General features: G+C 45.4%; 1 protein-coding gene across 2 annotated transcripts in view; it reads left to right on the top strand.

Moving 5' to 3' along the window:
* The window catches only part of LOC122563477 (S-adenosylmethionine decarboxylase proenzyme), an 81,915-nt gene that overhangs the window by 31,254 nt on the left and 24,320 nt on the right, over positions 1-26,341 (top strand). For both annotated transcript variants that reach the window (XM_043717242.2, XM_087976998.1), the window contains exons 3-4: positions 29-155; positions 1,499-1,541. In XM_043717242.2, coding sequence (XP_043573177.1) covers positions 29-155; positions 1,499-1,541 — 170 coding nt within the window. The remainder of the gene's footprint in view (positions 1-28; positions 156-1,498; positions 1,542-26,341) is intronic.

The following is a 26,341-nucleotide window of genomic DNA, read 5'->3' as shown; positions in this document are numbered from 1 at the left end:
ATCCTTTTTATTGCTTGTTTCTTGCCAGTGAGAGCAGTATGTTTGTGTCGAAGAGATGCTACATTCTGAAGACCTGTGGTACCACCATCTTATTACAAGCAATGGGACCCCTTTTTGAGCTGGCACAAACATATTGTGGCTTTGACACCATTGAGGTAAGAAATAACCGGGGATATTTCACTTTTTCACCAACAAGTCAAGGAAGGATACAGTGCAAAATGAAAGGACTACTTACGATCCAACTCAAGTGACAGGAGTCTGGACTATGGGCTGAATCTTACTAGATATCGGCAAAATGTAAATTTTGTGAATTTCATGGAGGGATTCTCTCCGTGAGCATTAGTGGGTTTTCTCGCATTATCTTTCCAAACTCTCTTCATTACCGATGCACCATTGTCCCACTCACCACAATACAGTCCATTGATGGGATTCCTGGTGCCATCTTTAAAGTGCAGCTGGGCACCCAATCAAGTGCCAACCGTTCACAGCTACCCTGCACGGATCCTGTTAACTGCCCCAGATGTGTCAGGCAGAGGGGAATTGCCACTTACTGTGCTGCTGGACACCTGGGGGTCCGTGTGAACGGGATTGTGTGTGTGGTCACTGCCCATGGCATGTGCCCTGAGACACTGGTGATTGATGAAGATCCAGCAGAGCAAGAGATGAACTGGAGTCACTAGGAACCTGCTCGGAACTTCATGTCAGGAACTGTCTCCATCTGGTTTCTATTGGAGAGGAGTGGTTGTGGAATGGGAGACTGCATATTAATGAGAGATGGCGAAATAATGAGGATGTTAATATATGTTCATTTATGTAAATAGTCCTCTCACAGCTCCTCAGTTGAAATCTCATCTCATCGTTCAACACTCAGTTGGAAAATGGGACCTTGTGCTCTTGATTTTGAGGAGCTCCTCACTGGGCAATTCAACATGATTCTCAGCCACATTAGGGAGACTTAAATAATCCTTAGATAAGCACATGGATGATTTTGGGATAGTGTAGGAGGACGAGCTGCGAATAGCTCACAGCTCGGCGCAACATTGAAGGCCGAAGGGCCTGTTCTGTGCTGTATTGTTCTATGTTCTCTCACCTTCCTCTCCATTTCCTACCTCATTCATTGGCCAGGAAGGTTCAGCCTTGACTGTTAACCAGCAGCTTTTCATGAACTCAGAAACATGCCGTGAGAAATGGCAGAACAGTGAAGGTGAATAAATCCGACAGAAAAAAAGACGAGGATTGAAAAAGAAAGAAGCAACTGACAAGCAGCTCACAAGAGAAATAATTGATGTTTGAACCTTTTTTCTTTACTGGACATCCTTTACTTTCACATAAACGTTATAAAACCTATGAGCCAAGATTATCCTCATAGGAGCTTTAAGGAAGAAGTAGGGTTCTTAAACAAATTGTTTCCAAGTAAGCCGAAATAAAATGTTTAAATTTGCTGCAATATTTTAAAGCTGACTGACATGGAGAGATTAAATTTCTCTTTCTGTTCCAGATGGTGCGGCCCATTGTATGGGATGTATTCATTCCGACTGCTGGTATGTTATACTGAATACACTTTACTGTCAGATTTTTGGATAAACCAATTTAAGACAGTAAGCAGCCACTAGAATATAACAAACTTTGACGTAAAACCATAAGATCAGCCCTCTCTGGGATAAAGAATTCCACATATTCTCAACCCTCTGAGAGAAGAGATTCCTCCTTATGGGTGACTCCTTACTCAAAGATGATACCCTCTGGTCCGAGACTCTCCCACAAGGGGAAACAATTTCTCCACATCTCCCTTATCAAGTCCCCTAAGAATCTTGTACATTTCAATAAGGTCGCCTTTCATTCTTCTTAATTTCAATAAGTACAGGACCAACCTACTCAACCTCTCCTCAGAAGACAGTGCCTCTCTACCCAGAATCAATCGAATGGACCTTCTCTGTTCAAAACAGTTCCCACTATTCTTGGTGTGGTCAAACTATTGTATAGCTTTAAGAAGAACTTCCTATTATTAATACTCCATTCCCTTTGAATAAAGGTCATCATTGCATTTGCTTTCTACTGAAATTGAATACTGGCTTTATGTGGTTTATACATGAGGGCCTCTGAAGTCAGGAGTGTAATCGAATACTCCCCACTTGCATAGATGGGTGCAGCTCCAACAACATTCAAGAAGCTTGACAACCTCCAAGACAAAGCAGTCTGCTTAATTGGTACCAAATCCACAAGCATCTACTTTCTCCATGACCGACAGCAGCAGTGTGTACTATCTACAAGCTGCACAACAAACATTCACCAAAGCTCCTTAGTCAGCACCATTTAAACCCATGAACACTTCCATCTAGAAGGACTAGGGCAGATACATGGGAACACCACCCCTTGCAAGTTCTTCCCATCCTGATTTGTGGATATAATCACTGTTCCTTCACTGTCACTGGGTCAAAATCCTGAAATCCCCTCCCTGACAGCATTATGGGTCAACCTACCACACATGGACTGCAGCAGTTTGAGAAGATAACTCACCACCACCTTCTTCAGGACAATGAGGGATGGCCATAAATGTTGGCCCAGCCAACAACGCCCTCATGCCATGGATAATTTTTTTGAACTGCTTTCTGCAGTCTTTCCCCATTCAAATAATCTTCAGCCATTCCATTCTTCTTGCCAGACTACATAACATCATATTTTCTCGTGTTATATTCCATCTGCCAGGTTTTTGACCACTACCAAGTATAGCAGCCTGAAAATCTTATTAATAAGTAATAAAAAAAAGTATCTGTTCAACATCCACCTCATCAACACCCTTTAGCATTTTACATACCTCAATCAGATCTGCCCCCTTCTCACTTTCCCGAACTCCAGCGAGTACAAGCCCAAACTATTCAACCGCTCCTGGTCCGACAGTCCTTTCATTCCTGGAATCACCCTGGTGAATCCCCCCTCTGAACTGCCTCCAGTGCCACCACATCCTTCCTCAAGTCAGGAGACCAGAATTGGACACAGTATTCCAGTTTCACCAATGCCTTATATAATTGTAACAGCACTTATTTACTCTGGGAGCAGATGCCATGCCTGGTGTTTAGTCTGGAGGTAGACATCAGCCAAGATCATTCTAGATGAAGGAATGAGGCAAAAGTTCAATATGATTAGATTCCCTACAGTGTGGAAACAGGCCCCTCGGCCCAACCAGTCCACACCGACCCTCCGAAGAGCAACCCAACCCAACAGTTGCAGGAGTGTTTCGTTTGTCCTTGTTTTCTTTGAAGGGTATCCACTTGATTGAACCAAGGGGATAAATTGCAGGACGTGATCTGACATCAATAGGCATGAGGTTACGTCTCTTAGTTGTCGCAAATTTCTCGTTCTGAGTCAGGGAATCAGTGATTGTGCAAGAATGTGCAACACCAATCAGCCACTGTCATCATTCTGGCTTGCTACCCCGAGATCAGTACTAGGGCAGATTTTTGTAACTGTTGAATGAATCTGTTACTTTGCACGTTTGAAAAATCCTGGAGGATGGAAACTCATTCCCTGAAATAATAGTTAAGGCAGAACCTTTCATTGTGCTTAAACGGATATTCATCTGGTCATAAAGTAGTGTCGCTCCCAACAAAACTATAGTCCAAGAGCTGGGCGCTGACATGAAGCTGGATGGCTTGACGTGAACCTGATGGGTCAAATAGCCTCATTCAATGCTGTAAGGCTTCATGATTCTATATTCTACACCATTTTGACATTGTGCTTGTGTCAATGCACCAAAGTGCTGATTTGCTAAAGAATATTTTAATGACCTCTGATTGAAATGAATCACACACAAATCAAACTGTTAACCAATTACAAGCCACCTCTACTACTGCCAAGTTTTAAAAAATTTATTCGGGGACATGGTGTTGCTGGCTGGGCCAGTATTTATTACCCGACCCTCGTTATCCTTGAGAAGGTGGTGGTGCGCTGTCTTCTTGAACCTTTAGAGATCATTGCCTATAGGGAGACCCACAATGCCCTGAGGGAGGGTATTCCAGGATTTTAACTAAAGGAACGGCAATATATTTCCGAGTCAGGATGGTGAGTGACTTGGAGGTTAACTTGCAGGTAGTGGTATTTCCATATATTTGCTGCCCTTGGCCATCTAGCCGGTGTTATGGGTTCAAAAAGTGCTATCTAAGGATCTTTGGTGAATTACTTAACTGCATCTTGTAGATGGTACACACTGCTGCTACTGAGGGCCAGTGGTGGATGGAATGGATGTGGATGTGCCAATATGTAAGAAAGGTGGTAAGGACAAGCCAAGGAACTATAGACCAGTGAGCCTGATGTCAGGTGTGGGCAAGTTGTTGGAGGGAATCCTGAAGGACATGTGTTCCCTGTAGCGTCGGAGGCTGAGGGGTGACCTTATAGAGGTTTACAAAATTATGAGGCGCATGGATAAGATAAATAGACAAAGACTTTACCCTGAGATCGGGAGGTCCAGAACTAGAGGGCATAGGTTTAGGGTGAGAGGGGAAAGATATAAAAGAGACCTAAGGGGCAACTTTTTCACGCAGAGGGTGGTACGTGTATTGAATGAGGTGCAAGAGGAAGTGGTGGAGGCTGGTACAATTGCAACATTTAAGAGGCATTTGGATGGGAATATGAATAGGAAGGGTTTGGAGGGATATGGGCCGGGTGCTAGCTGGTGGGTCTAGATTGGATTGGGATATCTGGTCGGCATTGATGGGTTGGACCGAAGGGTCTGTTTCCATGTTGTACATCTCTATGACAAGATGTACATGTATTTGGAAAGGCAAGGACTGATTAGGGATAGTCAACATGGCTTTGTGCGTGGGAAATCATGTCTCATAAACTTGATTGAGTTTTTTTGAAGAAGTAACAAAGAGGATTGATGAGGGCAGAGCGGTAGATGTGATCTATATGGACTTCAGTAAGACGTTTGATAAGGTTCCCCATGGGAAGCTGGTTAGCAAGGTTAGATCTCATGGAATAAAGGGAGAACTAGCCATTTGGATACAGAACTGGCTCAAAGGTAGAAGACAGAGGGTGGTGGTGGACTTTTCATCATTTATATAAATGATTTGAATGCGAGCATAAGAGGTATAGTTAGTAATTTTGTAGATTACACCAAAATTGGAGGTGCAGTGGATGGTGAAGAAGGTTACCTCAGATTACAACATCAGATCAGATGGGCCAATGGACTGAAGAGTGGCAGATGGAGTTTAATTTAGATAAATGTGAGATGCTGCATTTTGAAAAGCAAACCTTAGCAGGACTTATACACTTAATGGTAAGGTCTTAGGGAGTGTTGCTGAACAAAGAGACCTTGGAGTGCAGGTTCATAGCTCCTTGAAAGCAAGTAGATAGGATAATGAAGAAGGCATTTGGTATGCTTTCCTTTATTGGTCAGAGTATTGAGTACAGGATTTGGGAGGTTGTGTTGTGACTGTACAGGACATTGGTTAGGTCACTTTTGGAATATTGCATGCATGTCTGGTCTCCCTCCTATTGGAAGGATGTTGTGAAACTTGAGAAGGTTCAGAAAAGATTTACAAGGATGTTGCCAGGGTTGGAGGATTTGAGCTCCAGGGAGAGGTTGGATAGGCTCGGGCTGTTTTCCCTGTATGAGGCTATGGGGTGACCTCATAAAGGTTGATAAAATCATGAGGGCATGGTTAGCGTAGATAGACAAAATCCTTTCTTTGCAGTGAGGGAGTCCAGAACTGGAGGGCATAAGTTTAGGGTGAGAGGGGAAAGATATAAAAGCGACCTAAGGGCCAACATTTCATGCAGAGGGTGGTATATGTGTAGAATGGGCTGCCAGAGGAAGTGGTGGAGGCTGGTACAATGACAATATTTAAAAGGCATCTGGAAGGGTTATGAATAGGAAGGGTTTGGAGGGATATGGGCCGGCTGCTAGCAGGTGGGACTAGATTGGGTTGGGATATCTGGTCGGCATGGACGAGTTGGACTGAAGGGTCTGTTTCCATGTTGTACATCTCTATGACTCTATGAAGCCAATCAAGCAGGCTCACACCTGGCTGGTGTTAAGCTTCTTGTAGCTATTTCAGCTGCGCCCATCCGGGCAAGTGGGGAGCGTTCCGTGACACTCTTGATTTGTGCCTTGTGAACAGGCTTTGGGGAGTTAGGAAGTGAGCTCCTCACTACCGTACTCCTAGGGTCTGAACTGCCCTAGTTGTCACTGTATTTATCTGACTAGTCGGATTCAGTTTCTGGCCAATGGTAACACCCAGGATGTTCGAGTCATAAAGATCTACAGCATGGAAACAGGCCCTTCACTCCAACTTGCCCATGTCATCCAGTTTTCACAATTTAAACTAATCCCATTTGCCTGTGTTTGGTCCATATCCCTCCATACCGATCCCATCTATGTACCTGTCTAAATGCTTCTTCATGTTGATAGTTGAGGATTCAGCAAATGGCAATGCCATTAAGCTGGCAAGGGGCATTGGTTTGATTCTCTCTTGTTGGAAGTGGACATTTCCCTTCGCTTAAAGAGATTAGTGAATCAGATGAATTTTAACAACAATCAAAATGGTTTTTTGTGACAGTTTGACCTTTAATTCCACAATTTTTCATGCTACTAGCTCCACCATTTGCTATGGTGGGATTTAACCCCAGATCCTCTGGGCATTACCTGTGTCTCCAGCAACAATACCACAATACAGCCTCCTATTATCGTTGGCTGTGTCACTCGCTCTAACATTTATCTGATGCTGACAATGGTAAGGGGAGCAGAAAGTGTTTGGCTGGTTATACCACAACCACAGATTTTTCACACAAAACGGGAGACTTTGTACTGTGTATGATACGCATTTAGTGGATAAATATACAGTAACAAATCTCTGGCAGTGAGTCAGTAAAATGAGTCAGACAATGTCAGTATAGAATTCCAATAACACCCTAACCCAGTCAACAAAGCTCCAACAGAGCGTCAGCATCATCTGTCTCCGGGATGGATTACCAAATTTCATTCTCAGGTTGCTGTGATTTTATGCAGTGCACAGTATGAATTCTGACCTATTTCCATACGGTGTCTCAGATTGAAACAAGGTGGATAGGATTAAAGCTATTGATGACGTGCAGTGAGGGTTGGAAATTGCGGGCATAGTTTACACAAACTTCGAATGCATGGTCCCAGTGGGCACAGCTCCCCCATCTGGAGTGCAGACTCAGTAAATGAACTCTTATCATTTTCACCCTATTTGGAACATTAATGCCATTAGCTAAATCAGAGCGATGCAGGAAATGTGGTCATAACACCAAAGAGCACACAGTGATGAGTAACCAATCAAAATTAAAATTAGGTTTTTTTCCCTCAATATTTTATTATGTGTAGCATAGAAATGAATATCCAGAACAATGTTGTGTTCTTTGAATTTGGAGTTTTAAGTTAACAGTAGTAGTTTCGTGCTCAGACATTCACAGTGAGAAATAAAGGGGTGACGTGAGAGGAATTATATATTTTGTGATCATGGGAAAAAACAGGAAAATGGAGGCAGGTTGGCAAGAAAAGCACAAAGTGAATTAGAGTAAATAAACAAAGTGTTTGCTCCGTAAGCAAATAAATATTGCAAATCTGCTGAGGGAAAGCAGCACAAAACAATTGATTTATAATACAGGAGAAAAGGTAAGCAAATTTATTCACATCTTAACCAAGGATTTTGTTGATGTTCTGTAAATTATGCTATAAGTATAATTGCTCCAAGATCATACTCCCAGCTTCCTTGGATGTCCACTACCATTTTGGTAAAATCCTTGTTTTATTTCTCTGTATTCTTTCATGGCACTTGGGCATGTCATAATTGCCCATGAACCAAGAGCCTTGCTATACCCTTTCAGATGCAGTTAAGAGTCATAGGAACATAAGACACAGGAGCAGGAGGAGACCATTCAGCCCCTCAAGCCTGCTCTGTCATTTAATACGACTGTGGCTGATCTCTTCTCAACCTCTACTTACCTGCCCGCTCTCCATAACTCTTCAACCCATTACTCATTAAAAATCTGCCTATCTCTTCCTCAAATTTACTTAATAGCTCAGCATCCACTGCACTCTGGGGGAGTGAATTCCACAGATTCATGACCCTTTGAGGGAAGTAATTTCTCATCTCTGTTTGAAATCTGTTACCTCTTTTCTGAAAACATTGCAATGGGTCGGGAGTGACTTATAGTCAAGAGCAGGAAAGAATGGCAGATTTCCTTCCCTTAGTGAACCAGGTGGGTTTTTACAACTGTTGACAATGGTTGTGATACTCGCTTTTTATAAATTGTCTTATTAATTGAATTTAAATTGCACCAGCTGCCATAATATCCCTCGGCTTGCTTTACTAGCCCAGGGATGTTATCACTATGCCAACACTAGCTTCTATATTTAGACATGAGTAAGGTTTCTGCCATAATTACTGTGTCAGAACGGGAGGCATTCTGTAAAATTCCCAGCACACATCTTTCAGGAGTTGGGAGGTTTATAATATTTGTTTCTTTGTTTGATCAGTCTTTTTGAGTTTGGGAAACAGCAAGTGTTCTCAGGCTCGATGAGGAGTGCTGCAAACTTCAGAAACAGTCAGGGTGGCAGGCTCCCTGTGACTGCCGGGAGATTTACTACCAATGGGAATACCATCTCGGAATGTGGCCTGACACTGTTCCATTTGGGAATTCTGACACCTGAATTCAGGCAGCCCACAGCAGTTCACAGAGACATCTGACTTCAATTACTTCCAGTAGCTTCAGAAATTATTGGCTGAAGGGGGTTTTATGAACACATTGAAGAGAATGCAGAAGCGGTTAAAACGAATGGTTCCCGGGTGAGGAATTTCAGCGACGAGGGGAGTTTGAAGAAGTTGGGACTGTTCTCTTCGGAAGGCAATAAAGAAATGTGAGAGAGGTTTTCAAGATCATGAACGAGCTGGACAGGGTAGATCAGGAGAAACTGTTCCTTCTCACAAAAGGACAAAAAATAAAAGAGCGTAGACTTAGGGATCTGCAAAAGAAACCATGGTGCAGTGTGGAAAGACTAGAGCAGTTATAGTCTGTAAGGCACTGCCTGAAAAATGGTGGAGGCACGTTCAACTCAGGCATTCAAGAGGGGGTTAGCTGGCTAAAAGTCATGTGCCAGGTTATGGGTGAAAGAAGATTGGCATGAGGTAATGAGACTCGTTTAACAGGCCTGATGGGCTGAATGGTCTCTTTCTCCAACAATTCTGTGTGGAATTCTTTATCAAACAAGCATTGCTATTTCAAACGTAGTCCTGTTTAATGACCAGGAGGAAGCGAGGATTGCAGATGCAGGAGATCAGAATGGGGAATGTGGTGCTGGAAAAGCACAGCAGGTCAGGCAGCATCAGAGGGGCAGGGGATTCGACGTTTCAGCCCGATTCCTGATGAAGGGCTTATGCCCTAAACGTGGATTTTCCTGCCCCCGGGATGCTGCCTGATCTGTTGTGCTTTTCCAGCACCACACTCCCCACTCCAGTTTAATGACGTTTAATTACTAGCAGTTACAGTTCATGTCGGATCGAGCCCAGATCTGTGTACGGTTTTTGAGTTAGCAATTATGCAGCATTACATCGAAATATTGGAAGGAAGATCAGCACATATAACAGTAGCCCTGCTAGCATTAACTGTTTGTAAGATCAGATTAATTACAAATGGTTTTATGGAATTGGAGGTTACCTGCTGAATAAATGTGTAAATTTTGAGTCTGCGCTGTCATGAACGTCAATTCTATCCATGACAACATGTGCTGAATTAAAGGGTGTGAGTAGATGAAGCTGGTATTCGGGAATGTGTGCAGTTGGTGGGAGTTGCTGCAAATCAATCACGGAAATGGCTGGATTGAAATATTACTCCGGCAGTCCCCGGGATGTGAGTGGGCTTTGTACACGAGTCGGAACACAGTGAGGGAATGTATGTTGGGTCTTTAAAATGATACCCCAGTGGGGGATTGCGTTCACCGACGCGAGTGTGTGTAAATCGGGCATTTGTAAAGTGGGGGTCCGCCTGTCTTAAAGTGCACCGCTCCATAATGCAGGAATGAAGGAGTTGCAGCAACCTAACAGAATCTGAGGCAGAGATATCAGTTTTGTTTTTCAATTCTTCACTGGCATTGGGTTCAGTGAGCACCTCGGACCCTGGGTTTGAACCTCACCACAGCAGATGGTGGGATTTAAGTCTGATTCAAAACAAAAAGTCTGGAATTAAAAGTGTAATGATGACCATGAAACAGCTATTAATCATTGTTGCAGAATCATCAGGGTCACAAATGTTGTTCAGGAAAGGAAACTGCTGGCCTTTCCTGGCTGGTGTACATGTGACTCCAGACCCACAGAAATGTGGTTGACTCTTGAGTGCCATCATCATCATCATAGGCGGTCCCTCACAGATGAGGATGACGGTCTTCCCCTCTCAGGGTGAGTCTGTAGGTGGCTGTACAGATGGATGCAGGTTCTGTTACACATAGGCCAGATGGTAGTCATGGGAAAGGAGGTGGGTGAGTGGGGAGTTGGTGTGACAGCATGGTCCTTACTATTTTCACCTGGCCTCTGTTTTTATCCAAGTCTTGAGCTGCCTGACACCTTCCCAGATGTTCCTCCTCCACTTTGGATGGTCTTGGGGCCAACCAGTGATGCCCATGTCCTGTGGATGAATTTAAAACAAAAAGGTCTGGGAGCCAATCATCCAGATAGGCTTTTCTTGCTTTGAAAGCAGAAATTTCTGGGAGAACACAGGTGTTTTTATGAACAGAAATGGTCTGGCTGGAAAACCCATCTGTTAATTTAAGGCTTTAAAAATATTGCAGGAAGGCTGTGTCTATCTTAATTTGCCCTCTCTCTCCCCCACATTCCATTGCAGCCTGCTGCCCATTCCAAACTGAATTGGCCATCCTGTTTTGAGAGCTGACCAGCTATTGTTAATGTGACAGGCTCTCTGTTTCCAGGCTACAAAATAGGGGGTTTATCTGCCCCTCCATAAAAATCACAACCCTCTGTGAGCTCCAGAAAACAATGCATTCCACCTTTTCCCACCTCTAGCATGAAAATCCTGCTCACCATTACAACATTGTGTTACTGTGACTGATCAAAACCTCCGCACCTGTGGTGCGATGGCAGTGTTCCTATGACTGCACTAGAAGGCTTGAGTTTAAGTCCCACCTCTTCCAGAAATGTGTAATAACATCTCTGCTTAGATTGATTTGGGGGTGGGGGAAGTCAAAATCTCCACAATCTATAATTCCATTGATAAGCTTTTGTTTTTAAAAAAGGATGCTTTCTATCGTCTGTAACATCCCTGTAACAGTATTGACTAATGCTCTGCACAGCCTCACAAGGCTACACCAGCCCTCCAAGCATTCCACACCACGGGATGTGCTCTCTCCAGGCAAGTCCAGCATTTGTTGCCGGTCTCAGAATTACCTTGAGAAGGGTACGTGTTCAGGCAGTGACTGCTGCTTGAGGATTGGTGTCAGCCACAGATCAGTCAGTGGCTCTCTCACCTCTTTATGCCTTCACTTCAAGACATAATCTGGGCTGACACACTCTACTGCGGCACCTGGGGAGTGTGCAACTGTCTGTGCTGCCTTTCAGATAATACATTAAACCAAGGGCTTGCCTATTCCACTGTATTATCCTTAAAAAGAAAAGGGGGTCTCTCCCTGCCTTGGACAATGTTTGTCCCTCAAACAATACCTAAAGCAGATGATCTACTCATTTATTTGATTGCTGGCTGTGGGAGCCTGCTGTTTACAAATTGGTATCCAGACTTCCCACATTACAGGAGTGACTACACATTTAAAATAAAAATTGGCCTTAAAGTTTCTTTGGCTATTTAACTTTCAGTTGGTAAAATGGAAGAAATCCGTTTCACTGGTTGGATGAATTGATGTGCAGAGTACTTCTTCAGTGGTGAGACTGGAAATTGTAGATGCACAAAGAGACCAGGGTGTCCTTGTTGATAAATCACAGAAGGTTACGTGCAGGACGCTATTAGGAATGCTAGAGGAATACTAGCCTTTATTGCAGGAAGGTTTGAGCACTGCAGTAGTGAAGTCTTTCTCCAATTGAGAGGGAGCATGGTTAGACTGCATGTGGAGTATTGTGAGCAGTTTTGGTCTGCACTTCTCTGGAAGGATATTATTGCCGTAGAGGTAGCGTAAGGAAGGTTCACCCAGGATGGTGGGACAGTCCTGCGAAGAGAGATTGGGCAAACTGGGCTTGTATTCTCTAGAGTTCTGAAATGAGATGAGCTCATTGAAACCTACAAAATATTCAAAGCGGTAGAGAGGGCAAACACAGGTAAGAGGGCTCCCCTGGTTCAGGAGTTGAGAACAAGCAAGCAGAATTTAAAAATAAAACACCTTAGACTATGTCCAAGATAAGGAGACTTTAATTTTTACTCAGTGTTGTGAACCTTTGCAATTCTCTACCAGAGAAGACCGTGGAGACTCAATCTTTGAGTATATTTGAGACAGGGAATGTTGATTTCTGACTAATGGGATATAGAGTTGTGGGCATGAGGTGAGTAAAAAGCATTGAAGTGTGTGAACATCCATGATCATATTAAATGGAGGGTCAGACTTGATGGGATGAATAGCCTACACCCGTTCCTATGTTCCTAGTTTATGTCCTTTAAAATAGTTTTAGACATTTAAGTATTTAATGTAATTGAAAGTCTGTGCAAATATTAACTATTTACCCCACCATCTAACCCCACTTCCCTGAGATCAATTGCTGGGATCAGCTAATTTAGCACAGGCTAGAGATCAAACTGAACAATTTCCAATCTGTACAATATCACCTGAGAGGCTTAATATTTGACTTTTAGACACAAATCAGTTTTCAGCCATGCTACTACCTGCTGTGCTAAATTCTCCTTTTGCTCAGCACTGGTATTTAAGATCTCTTGCACCACTTTCTCATTCCCTAACCATATCCCTTTTGGGATTGAAATCTGTACTTAATCAATTTCATCAATAAATAGATGGGAAACAAGATATTTTAAGAATTGCAAATTTGTTTTCATTCATTGGGTGTGGGTGTTGCTAGTGAGGGCAACATTTATTGCCCATCCCTAATTGCCTGGAGGGCAGTTAAGAGTCAAACGCATTGCTATGGGTGTGGAGTCACATGTAGACCAGACCAGGTAAGGACAGTAATAATTGCAGTTGAAGGATTGAGTTTAGATCTATTTGAATAATTAGCGACCTAAAATAGATTATTTGAAATCGGGTTTAGAGATATACAGTTCATGGAATTGGACTGATATTAAGGTTTGAGAAATGGTGATTTGTATCACAGTTTGCCAGTTACTCACCAGGCCTCCAACAGCAGTTTCTTGAAATGAAGTCCACAGTATCTGCACAATGACTGATAACAAGCTGGAATTCTCTCCCCTCCTGGCCACAGAATGTTGTTTTGAACTGAGACTCTCAGGAGAGAATTTCTTTACCTTGAACATTCTTTAACAATGTATAAAAAACAAAGATGTGGATAGAGCTGCTTTTATCTGCAAGTCTCTTTGAAGGGGAAGAACAGATGGATTTTAAAGATATCACTATACAATGAAGCAGCATGCTAGGACAGTTTGAGATCACATATACTTTAGTTAAATAGCTTGAGTGCTAGCTTTTAGCACATAAGCACCCAGTGAAACCATAGACTATATCTCGCCAGAAATTACCAGTGACTTCCATGGAGAGTTTCTGTCCCTGACCCCTGGTGAGTTTCCTCATGCTCAAACTTGTGCCTCTTTACCTAACACCACTCTGTTTTGGTGCTTGCTCATCCTGTTGTCTGACTCGCTGGGGGTGCAAGTCCTTGGCACAGCCAGATAGCCTGGAATCCTCAGTACAGGCAATGGCTGTGTGGTACTGTCCCTAGATTATTATTTCAGAGACCCCAGTAATGTTCTGGAGACCTGGGTTTGAATCCGACCATAACAGATGGTGGAATTTAAATTCAATCAATAAAAGAAATCTGGAATTAAAAGTCTGATCATCATAGAGTCCCGACAGTGTGGAATCAGGCCACACAGGCTATTGACTCCAAAGAGCAACCCACCTAGACCCACCACCTCCCCAATCCTGTAATTTCCGTTGCAAACTCACCCAGCCAGCAGGTCCCTGGACACCACAGGGTAATTTAGAATGGCCAGTCCACCTAACCTGCTCATCTTTGGACTGTGGGAGGAAACCGGACCACCAGGAGGAAACCCATGGTGACCATGAAACTGTTGCCAGTTGTTTGGGGTAAACCCCATGGCCTTTTAGGGAAGGAAACTGCCACCCTTACCTGGCCTGGCCTACACGTGACTCCAGACCCGGGGCAATGTGTTTGGCTCTGAACTGGCACCTGGGCAATAAATGCTGGCTCAGCCAGTGACACCCACATCACATGAATAAATATTAAAAATTCTTTGGAGACGAGTTCTGCATCTGGTCTGGAGTTGCCCTTCACTGTGCACATGATGGGAGAGAGCAGCCACTGAATAGTTCTCACTAGGGCACGTGATTGGCACACTACCACTTCATTGCACATCTGTGTTTGAGACCAGGCCACACAGCTTACCTCTCCTTCGCCACATCCCAGCCTACACCCCTGTATAGGTCAGTGCTACTCTTTCCCCAATGCCCACTAGTCCAACATCGTCCCATTGTTCAATGTGGGACCATCACACACTTTGAAGCTTTCACTTTTTTTTCAGTAACAGTAAAAGTGAACCAATAACAGACAGAAACTGCATATGCCTCTGTGAATAGACAGGGAGCTTGGCTATCGAGCATTGACTAATTGTGTTCAGAATTAATTTAACAATAATTTCACAGTAATTCTGTTCTGGGTTATCCTGTGAAGTTGTGTTAGGGAAGTTGAGGGGGATTCAGTGCTGGAATTGGAGGCAGCAACCAGGGAGCAGCAAAGGTTGAGAAGGGACCTGATAGAGGGGCAGAGGCAACAGGAAGCCAGGGGCAACAAGAATTGTGCAGGTGGTTAGTTCACCATGTAATGGAGGGAGTTACAAGTGCATGAGAGGAGATGACATAGTGAGAGGGGGTTATTAGCAGTCACCCCCTCCAGGACATTGATGAGAGGCACTGTGCAACACAATGGTGGTAGAGCTTGGTTGAGGAGGTAATGATGTGACACAGTTCCAGAAGGGGTGTGGGGGTATGTGGAGGATCAGTAATGATGGGCTGACCAGAATTCCAAACATGAGGGTTTGGGGGTGGAGGGCAGTCCCCTTAATTGCCTGAGCCTGTGACCCACTGGCTGAACATGTCCTGGGTGCCTTCCTCAGAGACCCATAGACATTGACAACACACAAGGAAGCCATTTGGTCCATCAGGTTTGTGTCAATCAACAAATATCTCACAACACTAATCCTGTTTTCCAGATGTTGGTTCACAGCTTTTGAGGCTGTAGTAATGCAATTAAATGGGCTCAGTGGTTAGCACTGCTGCCTCACAACGCCAGGGACCTGAGTTCAATTCTAGCCTCGAATGACTATCTGTGTGGAGTTTGCACATTCTTCCTATGTCTGCTTGGGTTTCCTCCCACAGTCCAGAGATATGCAGGTCAGGTGAATTGGCCATGCTTAATTGCCCATAGTGTTAGGTGGATTAGTCAGATGTAAATATAGAGTATGGGAATGGATCTGGGTGGATTACTGTTTGGAGGGCTGAGGTAGACTTGTTGGGCCGGAGGACCTGTTTACATACTGTAGGGAATCTAATCTAATCCAAATGACACAGGTGGGGAGTATTTTGTTCGGATAATTGAATGTTAGGATAATCAAATACCGGATAACACAGTTTAGCCAAGCATCGGGACCTTGTGACCTTGTTTGGATAAACCGAAATTTGGATGATTGAATGCCAGATAATCGAGGTTCCTCTGTAAATCTTTTCTGTACCCTTTCAAGTTTAATGTCTTTCCTATAGGGATACCAGAATTCAATGCAGTATTTCAAAAGTGGCCTCACCAATGTCCTGTCTGCTCAATAAAGGGCACAATTGTATAAATTTATTAAACTATTTAATCGTAATTGTATTGGCATCCAAAGGACAATCTGTACCCCTGTGATTCATCCTGGTTGGACACAGCGAGTGTACTGGCCAATGCTATGTATACCCTCACCTAGATCATGCTGCTATAGAGAACACTGGGAAAGGGAGGTAAATGGAGTGACCTCTGCCCCATCCATACAGGGAGTGCCCTGCATGAATTAGATCATAAGTTGAGAATCCCATTTGTGTCCATACTCTGCATTTCCTTATGGTGCAGACAGAGTGAATCAGCTAAGGTTGTTTTGCTTGGAACAGGGAAGGTTGGGAAGAGGCCTGATAAAGGGATGGGAAGGCACCTTTTCCAACAATAGAGAATCAATAACCAAGGAACGTTGACCTAAGATAGGAAGTAGAATTGAAATGAACTGTGTTCACTCTAGAGGGAGCTGGGGGTCAGGAACTCACTGTCTGAAAGGGGAAATTGAGTCAGAAACATTTAAGCAGTATTTAATATTTAGATTAGATTAGATTCCCTACAGTATGGAAACAGGCCATTTGGCCCAACAAGTCCACCCCGACCTTCCGAAGAGTAGCCCACCTAGACTTATTCCCCTACCCTATATTTACCCATCACTAATGCACCTAACACTATGGGCAATTTAGCTTGGCAAATTCACCTGACCTGCACATCTTTGGATTGTGGGAGGAAACTTGAGCACCCAGAGGAAACCCACACAGACACTGGGAGAATGTACAAACTCTACACAGACAGTCGCCTGAGGCTGGAATCAAGCCTGGGTCGCTGACATTATGAGGCAGCATGCTAACCACTAAGCCACCATGCTCCCATGGATAATCAAAGTTCCTCTGTACAAGGATGTTGCTAGAGTTGGAGGGTTTGAACAAAACAGAGAGGCTGAATAGGCTGAGGCTATTTTCCCTGGAGCATCAGAGGCTGAGAGGTGACCTTATAGAGGTTTAAAAAATCATGAAGGGCATGGATTGGGTAAATAGACGAGGTGTTTTCCCTGGGGCAGAGGAATCGAGAATTAGAGTGTATAGGTTTAGGGTGAGAGAGAAAAGATTTAAAAGGGACCTAAGGGGCCATTTTTTCACACAGAGGGTGGTGTGTGTATGGAATGAGTTGCCAGAGAAAATGGCAGAGGCTGGTTCAATTACATCATTTAAAAGACATCTGGATAGGTATATGGATAGAACAGGTTAGGATATCTGGTCAGCATGGGTGAGTTGGACTGAAGGGTCGGTTTCTGTGCTGTGTGACTCTGACTATGTTGTTGCAATTGGATTGCACTTTTTTTTTAAATAGAAGGACCCAAAAGGATCTGCTGCAATAATTCATGTCTTTTCTTGGGGTGTTTGAGATGTAATTTAAAAAATCTCTATTTCATCCACAGTACTTAGGAACTGCCAAAAGATTCAACCAGTTTTCACATTATAAAAGCAAGAAGTGTTATTTAACATAGGGGTTCAAGTTCATAGCTCCTTGAAGGTAATAGGGTGGTAAAGAAGGTGTATGTCATGCTTGTCTTTATTGGCCAGGGAATTGAGTAGAGGAGTCAGGATGTCATGTTGCACCTTATAAGACTTTAGTTCGGCCACAGTTAGAGTATTGCATTCAGTTCTGGTCGCCACGTTACAAGGAGGATGTGGAGGCTTTGGAGAGGGTGCAGAAGAGGTTTACCAGGATGCTGCCTGAATTAGAGGGTATGAGCTATAAGGAGAGGCTAGAAAAACTTGGGTTGTTTTCTCTGGAATGGCAGACGCTGAGGGGAGACTTGATAGAAGGCTATAAAATTATGAGACGCATGGATAGGGATGATGGTCAGAATCTGTTTCCCAGAGTTGAAATATCTGATACTAGGGGGCATGCATTTGACATGACGGGAAAGTTCAAAGGAGATGTAAGGGGCAACTTTTTCACAAAGAGTGGTAGGAGTCTTGAACATGCTGCCAGGGGTGGTGGTGGAGGCAGATAGAATGGGGGGGTTTAAGGGAATTTTAGATAAGCACATGAATATGCAAGGAATGGAGGGATATGGACCAAGGGCAGGCAGAAGGCATTAGTTTCATTTGGTGTCATGTTTGGCACAACATTGTGGGCCGAAGGGCCTGTTCCTGTGATGTAATGTTCTGTATTCTATAGCGAAAAGAAAAGGTCTTGTATTCACAGGAACCTGATGCATCTTCACAATCAACACGTCTCTTGTGAAGAGTTCCCACTATATTTGACATCAGCAAACACAGCCTATGTACAGCGATGAGATGAATAACCATCTTGCATGAATGGTTGCATTAGCAAAGGGATAAATATGAATGAGGATACTGTCAAACCTCCGTACTGTCCTGTAAAGAAGCGTGTGGGATCTTTAAGATTGTTTATATTTACCTAAACAGGCTTCCACTTAACAGCTACAACATTATGACAGGCATAGATAGGGTGGATAGTCAGAGGCTTTTTCCTAAGGTTGAAGTTTCAATTATAGGGGGGCACAGGTTCAAGGTGAGAGGGGGAAAGTTTAAGGGAGGTGTACGAGGGAAGATTTTCACACAGAGAGTGGGTAGGAGCCTGGAACACACTGCCAGGAGAGGTGCTGGAAGAAGCACGTTGGTGATATTTAAGAGGCAGCTGGATGGTTACGTGAATAGGAAGGAAATAGAGGGATATGGACCTAATAAGGGCAGAAGGTTTGTTTCTTTAATTTAGTTAGGGCATGATGATCGGCAGAGGCTCGGTACAGGCTCCTGTACTGTACTTCACATTTGTTCTTTTTATTCCCCCCAAAAGGTGGTGCCTTTGACAATGTAGGATTCTCCCCATGTAGTTCAAAAGTGAGGTATCTAGTTTGGCCTTCGAGCTTCTTGGAGTAGGACTTGAACCTTCAACAATCAGAGGTGTGGAATTTGACTGTGAAAATGTTTGTGGAGGTGAACTGCAGTTTCCAAAACATGAACATTCCAGTGAGACAGACAGAGCAGTGAGATTCACCATCTGTGCCTACGCACATGTGTTTACTGATCTGTCAGATACTTCTACACCCTGGATCAGGGAAGATTTTGGGATCCTCTAGCCGGGTCAAACGCTAGAAATTTTAATGATCTCACGGTTAAATCTCACGGAATACAGGGAGAACTAGCCATTTGGATACAGAACTGGCTCAGAGGTAGAAGACAGAGGGTGGTGGTGGAGGGTTGTTTTTCAGACTGGAGGCCTGTGACCAGTGGAGTGCCACAAGGATTGGTGCTGGGTCCTCTACTTTTTGTCATTTACATAAATGATTTGGATGCGAGCATAAAAGGTACAGTTAGTAAATTTGCAGATGACACCAAAATTGTAAGTGTAGTGGACAGCGAAGAAGGTTACCTCAGATTACAACGGGATCTTGATCAGATGGGCTAATGGGCTGAGAAGTGGCAGATGAAGTTTAATTTAGATAAATGTGAATTGCTGTATTTTGGGAAAGCAAATCTTAGCAGGACTTGTACACTTAATGGTAAGGTCCTAGGGAGTGTTGCTAAACAAAGAGACATTGGAGTGCAGGTTCATAGCTCCTTGAAAGTGGAGTCGTAGGTAGATAGGATAGTGAAGGCAGCGTTTGGTATGCTTTCCTTTATTGGTCAGAGTATTGAGTACAGGAGTTGGGAGGTCATGTTGCAGCTCTACAGAATATTGGTTAGGTCACTGTTGGAATATCATGCGAAATTCTGGTCTCCTTCCTATTAGAAAGATGTTGTGAAACTTGAAAGGGTTCAGAAAAGATTTACAAGGATGTTGTCAGGGTTGGAGGATTTGAGCTAAAGGGAGAGGCTGAACAGGCTGGGGCTATTTTTCCAGGAGCGTCGGAGGCTGAGGGGTGACCTTATAGAGGTTTACAAAATTATGGGGGGCATGGATAGGATAAATAGACAAAGTCTTTTCCCTGGGGTCGGGGAGTCCAGAACTAGAGGGTATAGGTTTAGGGTGAGAGGGGAAAGATATAAAAGAGACCTAAGGGGCAACTTTTTCACACAGAGGGTGGTATGTGTATGCAATGAGCTGCCAGAGGAAGTGGTGGAGGCTGGTACAATTACAACATTTAAGAGGCATTTGGATGGGTATATGAATAGGAAGAGTTTGGAGGGATATGGGCCGGGTGCTGGCAGGTCGGACTAGATTGGGTTGTGATATCTGGTCGGTGTGGACGGGTTGGACTGAAGGGTCTGTTTCCATGCTGTACATCTGTATGACTCTGAGTCAACTGGATCTGGATGTAGTTAAGCAATTCTTCCTGAAGGATAGTGTTATTGCTGATGATGTCACTCAGGTGCCAATTTGTATAAAATACATAGGGCAATTACTTTTTGTTGGAAAACCTGAATTTCCATCATGAAAACTATTTATCATGTTCATTATTATTGCTTGTTGGTCTTTCAGGTTGATGTGTCTGATGGCTGTGTCAGACTACACACAAAGGCATTCACAGCCGAGCCAGCTGGACAGTCTGTTAGATTCAATTGCATTTCTTCAAAAATGGAGTGCTTTATTTTAAAAGTAACACAATGTTGTTGCAAACCTTCAAAAGAAATTTTAAAATTTTAAAACTGGTGGAGAATTAACAAAAATTCTTATTTGAAACCACCTCAAGTACATTCCTCTGAATGTCTTTTAACACTAGGTACACCGGAACAAGAGAAATAGTTTACCCCTTTGCCTGTTCCAGTATTCAAAGAGGTGTACAAACTTATGAAGGCTGTAAATAGAGTAGATAGGGAAAACCCTATCCCATTAATAGAGGGATCAGTAATCGGGGGGTACAGCTTTGAGGAAAGGGACAGAAGGTTTTGAGGAAAACACATTTAGCCCAGGAGATGTTGGGTCTCTAAAACCTATTACCTGAAAGGGTGGTAGAGGCAGGAAACCCCAAGACATTTGAGAGGTTTTTAGATGAGTATTTGAAATATCGTAGCAGGAGAAAGTGAGGTCTGCAGATGCTGGAGATCAAAGTTGAAACTTTATTGCTGGAACAGCACAGCAGGTCAGGCAGCATCCAGGGAACAGGAGATTCGACGTTTCGGGCACAGGCCCTTCTTCAGGAATGAGCAGAGAGTGTTCAGCAGGAGAAGATAAAAGGTAGGGAGGAGGGACTTGGAGGAGGGGCGTTGGAAATGTGATAGGTGGAAAGAGGTCAAGGTGAGGGTGATAGGTCGGAGTAGGATGGAGGCGGAGAGGTCAAGAAGAAGACTGCAGGTCAGGAAGGCGGTGCCGGGCTGGAGGGATTCGGCTGAGACAAGGTGGGGGGAGGGGGGATGAAGAAACTGGTGAAGTCCAAGTTCATCCCCTGCGGTTGGAGGGTTCCCAGTCGGAAGATAAGACGCTCCTCCTCCGACCGTCGCGTTGTTGTGGTTTGGCGGTGGATGAGTCCAATGACCTGCATATCCTCGGTGGAGTGGGAGGGGGAGTTGAAATGCTGTGCTACAGGTTGGTTGGGTTGGTTTGTCCGGGTGGCCCAGAGGTGCTCTCTGAATCGCTCCGCAAGTAGGCGGCCTGTCTCCCCAATATAGAGGAGGCCACACCGGCTGCAGCGGATGCAGTAGATGGAGGGCACCGTCGACCATGTCGGGGGGGAAATTGCGGTCCTTGAAGATGGAGGCCATCTGTGTTGTACGTAGTTCAAAATACGTACAACACAGATGGCCCTCCACCGCATCTCCTCCACTTCCCGCTCCTCCGCCCTTGAGCCCCGCCCCCCCAACCGCCACCAGGACAGAACCCCACTGGTCCTCACCTACCACCCCACCAATCTCCATGTACAGCGCATCATCCGCCGTCACTTCCGCCACCTCCAAACAGACCCCAGCACCAAGGATATATTTCCCTCCCCTCCCCTATCAGCTTTCCGTAGAGACCACTCCCTCCGCGACTCCCTTGTCAGATCCACACCACCCACCGACCCAACCTCCACTCCCGGCACCTTCCCTTGCAACCGCAGGAGGTGCAACACTTGCGCCCACACCTCCCCCCTCACTTCTCTCCAAGGCCCCAAAGGAAACTTCCATATCCGCCACAGATTCACCTGCACCTCCACCCACATCATCTACTGCATCCGCTGCAGCCGGTGTGGCCTCCTCTATATTGGGGAGACAGGCCGCCTACTTGCGGAGCGATTCAGAGAGCACCTCTGGGCCACCCGGACGAACCAACCCAACCAACCTGTAGCACAGCATTTCAACTCCCCCTCCCACTCCACCGAGGATATGCAGGTCATTGGACTCATCCACCGCCAAACCACAACAACCCGACGGTCGGAGGAGGAGCGTCTTATCTTCCGACTGGGAACCCTCCAACCGCAGGGGATGAACTTGGACTTCACCAGTTTCTTCATCCCCCCTCCCCCCACCTTGTCTCAGCCGGATCCCTCCAGCCCGGCACCGCCTTCCTGACCTGCAGTCTTCCTCTTGACCTCTCCGCCTCCATCCTACTCCGACCTATCACCCTCACCTTGACCTCTTTCCACCTATCACATTTCCAACGCCCCTCCTCCAAGTCCCTCCTCCCTACCTTTTATCTTCTCCTGCTGAACACTCTCTGCTCATTCCTGAAGAAGGGCCTGTGCCCGAAACGTCGAATCTCCTGTTCCCTGGATGCTGCCTGACCTGCTGTGCTGTTCCAGTAATAAAGTTTCAAATATCGTAGCAGGCAAGGCTATGGGCCAAGAATGGAAAATGGGATTAGAACAGATGGATGTTTGACTGCATGGACAAGATGGGCCAAAGGGCCTCCTTCTATGATGTAAGGACTCGATGGCTGTATGAAATTGTGGTGATCTGTAACTTAACTCCATATACGCACCTTTTGTCCATATTCCTTAATACATTTTGATAACGGAAGTCTATCAATTTCAGATTTAAAGTGGATGAAGTATCAATTACTGTTTACAAAGAGTTAACCAAGTTTCACAATCTTCTGTGTGAAGAAGTGTTTCCTAATTTCACTCACAAAAGATCAGGCTGTAATTTTTAGACTCTGCCTCTTAGTTCTGGATTTCCCAATCCATAGAAACAGTTTCTCTGAAGGTCCCCTTCCCCTTAACACCTTATTATCTCAAACCTTCATTATGTTACCCCCACAATCTATATTCCAGAGGTGACCATCAGTGTTTGCGTCATTGAGATGGAAAATGTTAGAAATATTTCCAGGTCAGGGCAGCCTTTTTGGAGAGAGAAAAACTAAGTTCACAAAATGAATTGCTCTGAGGCTGAGGCAGTGGCAAAATGTTAAGGAGACATCAAAAATGGAGCCCACTCTTCTGTTGTCAGTGGCAGGAGTCTCGGCAGCTTGGATGCTGACTGGGTAGCCAATCGAGATGCTTAGTCACCACAGTCCCACTCATTAGAGTGACAACTGCTGGTGATGTAAACTGAGTGTCACCCAGGCAAATTTGAGAATGTGGAACCATCATGATTAGCTCAGCCAGTATGGCGACTGAACCCTTGTTCCTGTCTCTCAGCATTGCAAGCCAACTGAGCTAAGTGGCCCTCAATTAAGTGGTAAACAAAGGGTGAATTCTCGCCTCGTGGTATCCTGCAGGCAAGTAACAGGAAGAGAAAAAGGTGTCTGTTGTGGGCATTCTGTGATCCACAGAGGGACTCCCTGGTGACAGTGTTTACCCTGGTAGCAATGGCACTGCCGATGCTTCACAACACGCCCCACCCCATCCACATACCCCAGTTGCTGGAGCCTTCCTGCCTGACCCTAGTGTCCCCAATTCAACTCCGCTGTATTCATAAGTGGCTGCTCCTTCAGGGCTTCTCCCCCTGGACCCAGCGATGGCACTGCTGAGACTGTAGGGCTACCAACCTTTTACCTCAATGGACAGTTCATAGGGATGGATCCCTGTCTTTGATTGGTCAGCATCAACAATACTCTGCCCAAGGTTCTGCTGCTCCTACTTCGACCCTCCCCTTGCAGCTAAACCCTTGGAGTCCAGGAATCATTCTGGTCAATTTATGCTGCTCTGTTGTTAATTAAAGCAACATTATTGGTTATTTTATGTCCACATTGGTTTGTGATCTGGTGATCTAGCTACATATCCCAGGTCAATTAGCATGTTTATAGATATTTGTTTGTGAACAGATTTCCATGCATGACTGCTATTTTCTCTACAGTCAGCCTGGGCAGCTGTGGTTCTGTGTTCCTTCAGTACTTGTGACTTGCTCAGTTGGTGTGGAACTGTAAGAGTGGAAGAGAAACATGCCCCCGTGGAAAGGGATGTTAGAGATAAAATGTGATTACCTTATCTCAGCTTCATTGCCTCTTTGTTGCTGGTCTGTCAAAGGTAATCGCCAACCGGGTCAGGTCTGCTCTAGGGTCGGTGATTCACCCTGACCAAACCTGTGCTGTGCCAGGCAGGAAGATCGCTGAGAGTCTCGCACTCCTCAGGGATACGATCGCCTACGTGCAGGACAGAGGGTTGGACACCTGCCTGATCAACCTGGACCAGGAGAAAGCCTTTGACAGGATATCACACACGTATATGAGAGATGTTCTCTCCAAAATGGGCTTTGGGGAGGGAATCTGCAATTGGAACAGACTGCTCTACACCAACATTGCCAGTGCAGTCTCAATCAACGGGTGGGAATCAGATAGCTTCCCAGTCAGATCTGGAGTCAGGCAGGGCTGCCCCCTCTCTCCTGCCTTGTTTGTGTGCTGCATAGAGCCATTTGCCGAGTCCATCAGGAAGGATGCGAGCCTGAGAGGGGTGACTATTCCTGGCAGCGGGGGCCTGCAGGTTAAAGCCTCCCTGTACATGGATGACGTCGCCGTTTTCTGCTCGGATCCACTCTCCATGCGCAGACTCATGTGCATTTGTGACCAGTTCGAACGGGCCTCGGGGGCCAAGGTAAACCGAGGCAAGAGCGAGGCCATGCTCTTCGGGAACTGGGCCGACTAATCCTCAATCCCCTTCACCCTCAGGACCGACCACCTGAAGGTGCTGGGTATTTGGTTCGGAGGGGCTGGGGCGTGCGCCAAGTCTTGGGAGGAGCGTATCAGCAAAGTGAGGCAGAAACTGGGCAGATGGAAGCTACGGTCGCTCTCCTTCGCTGGTAAGAACCTGGTCATCAGGTGTGAGGCACTGTCATTGCTGTTATACGTGGCACAGTTCTGGCCTATTCCCAGAACCTGTGCCGCTGCAGTCACCTGGGCCATCTTGCAGTTTACATGGAGGTCAAAGATGGACCGGGTCCGAAGGGACTCACTGTATAAAGATCTGGGCAACGGGGGAAAAAATGCACCCAATGCCACCCTCACCCTGATGGCCACCTTTGTGTGTGGCTGCATCAAGCTGTGCGTGGATCCCCGGTACGCAAACACCAAGTGTTACTACGTACTGAGGTTCTACCTGTCCCTGGTGTTGCGAAGGATGGGCCTGGCCTCGCTGCTGCGGAACACTCCGAGTAGTTGGACCGTTCCGTATCACCTGTCCTTCATGGAGAAATTTATGAAGAAAAACACCTTTGACCACAAGTCCATTAGGAAGTGGTCAGCACGTAGTGTCCTTGAGACCCTTCGGGAAAAGGAGAGGGCGGATCCTATCGAGTGGTTCCCTGAGCAGACTGTCAAAGCCATTTGGCAGAATGCCTCATCGCCAGAACTTTCCAACAAGCACCAAGACATGGCTTGGCTGGTGGTGAGAAGGGCTCTGCCTGTGAGATCCTTTATGCACGCCCGGACTCTCAGCCGCACCGCACGCTGCCCTCGAAGCGGCTGCGGGGGGGACGAGACTGTCACACACCTCCTTCTGGAATGTGCCTACGCAGAGGAAGTCTGGAGAGGAATGCAGTGGTGTTTGTCGAGGTTCGTCCCGAGCAGCGCCGTAACGCGGGACTCCGTGCTCTACGGTCTGTTCTCCGGGACGCACACCGAGACGGACATCAACTGTGCCTGGAGGATCATCAACTCGGTGAAGGACGCTCTCTGGGTGGTCCGAAACCTGCTGATCTTCCAGCTGAAGGAGTTGACCCCGACTGAGTGTTGCAGACTGGCACATTCCATGGTCCAGGACTACGTGTTGAGGGACACGCTGAAGCTTGGGGCAGCTGCCGCCAAGGCACGGTGGGGAAAGACCACAGTGTAAAGTCTGCCTGCCTAATGAAGAACAGGGGGCCCATGCAGTCATTTGGGCTCTGCTGACGCCTCAACTAATTATATGGACATATGATTGAAAAATGTACAGACCTGTATAAAAATGATAAATTCTGATCTCTGTATGTACATGTTTACATATGTATGGCATGACCAACTGTACAGACCATCAAATTATTTTATGAATAAAGTATATT

The sequence above is a fragment of the Chiloscyllium plagiosum genome, unplaced genomic scaffold (assembly GCF_037043375.1).
Source record: "Chiloscyllium plagiosum isolate Xiang-an unplaced genomic scaffold, Cpla_swu_hap1 HiC_scaffold_30, whole genome shotgun sequence".
NCBI classification, from domain to species: domain Eukaryota; kingdom Metazoa; phylum Chordata; class Chondrichthyes; order Orectolobiformes; family Hemiscylliidae; genus Chiloscyllium; species Chiloscyllium plagiosum.
This window is presented reverse-complemented; position numbering and strand designations above follow the sequence as displayed.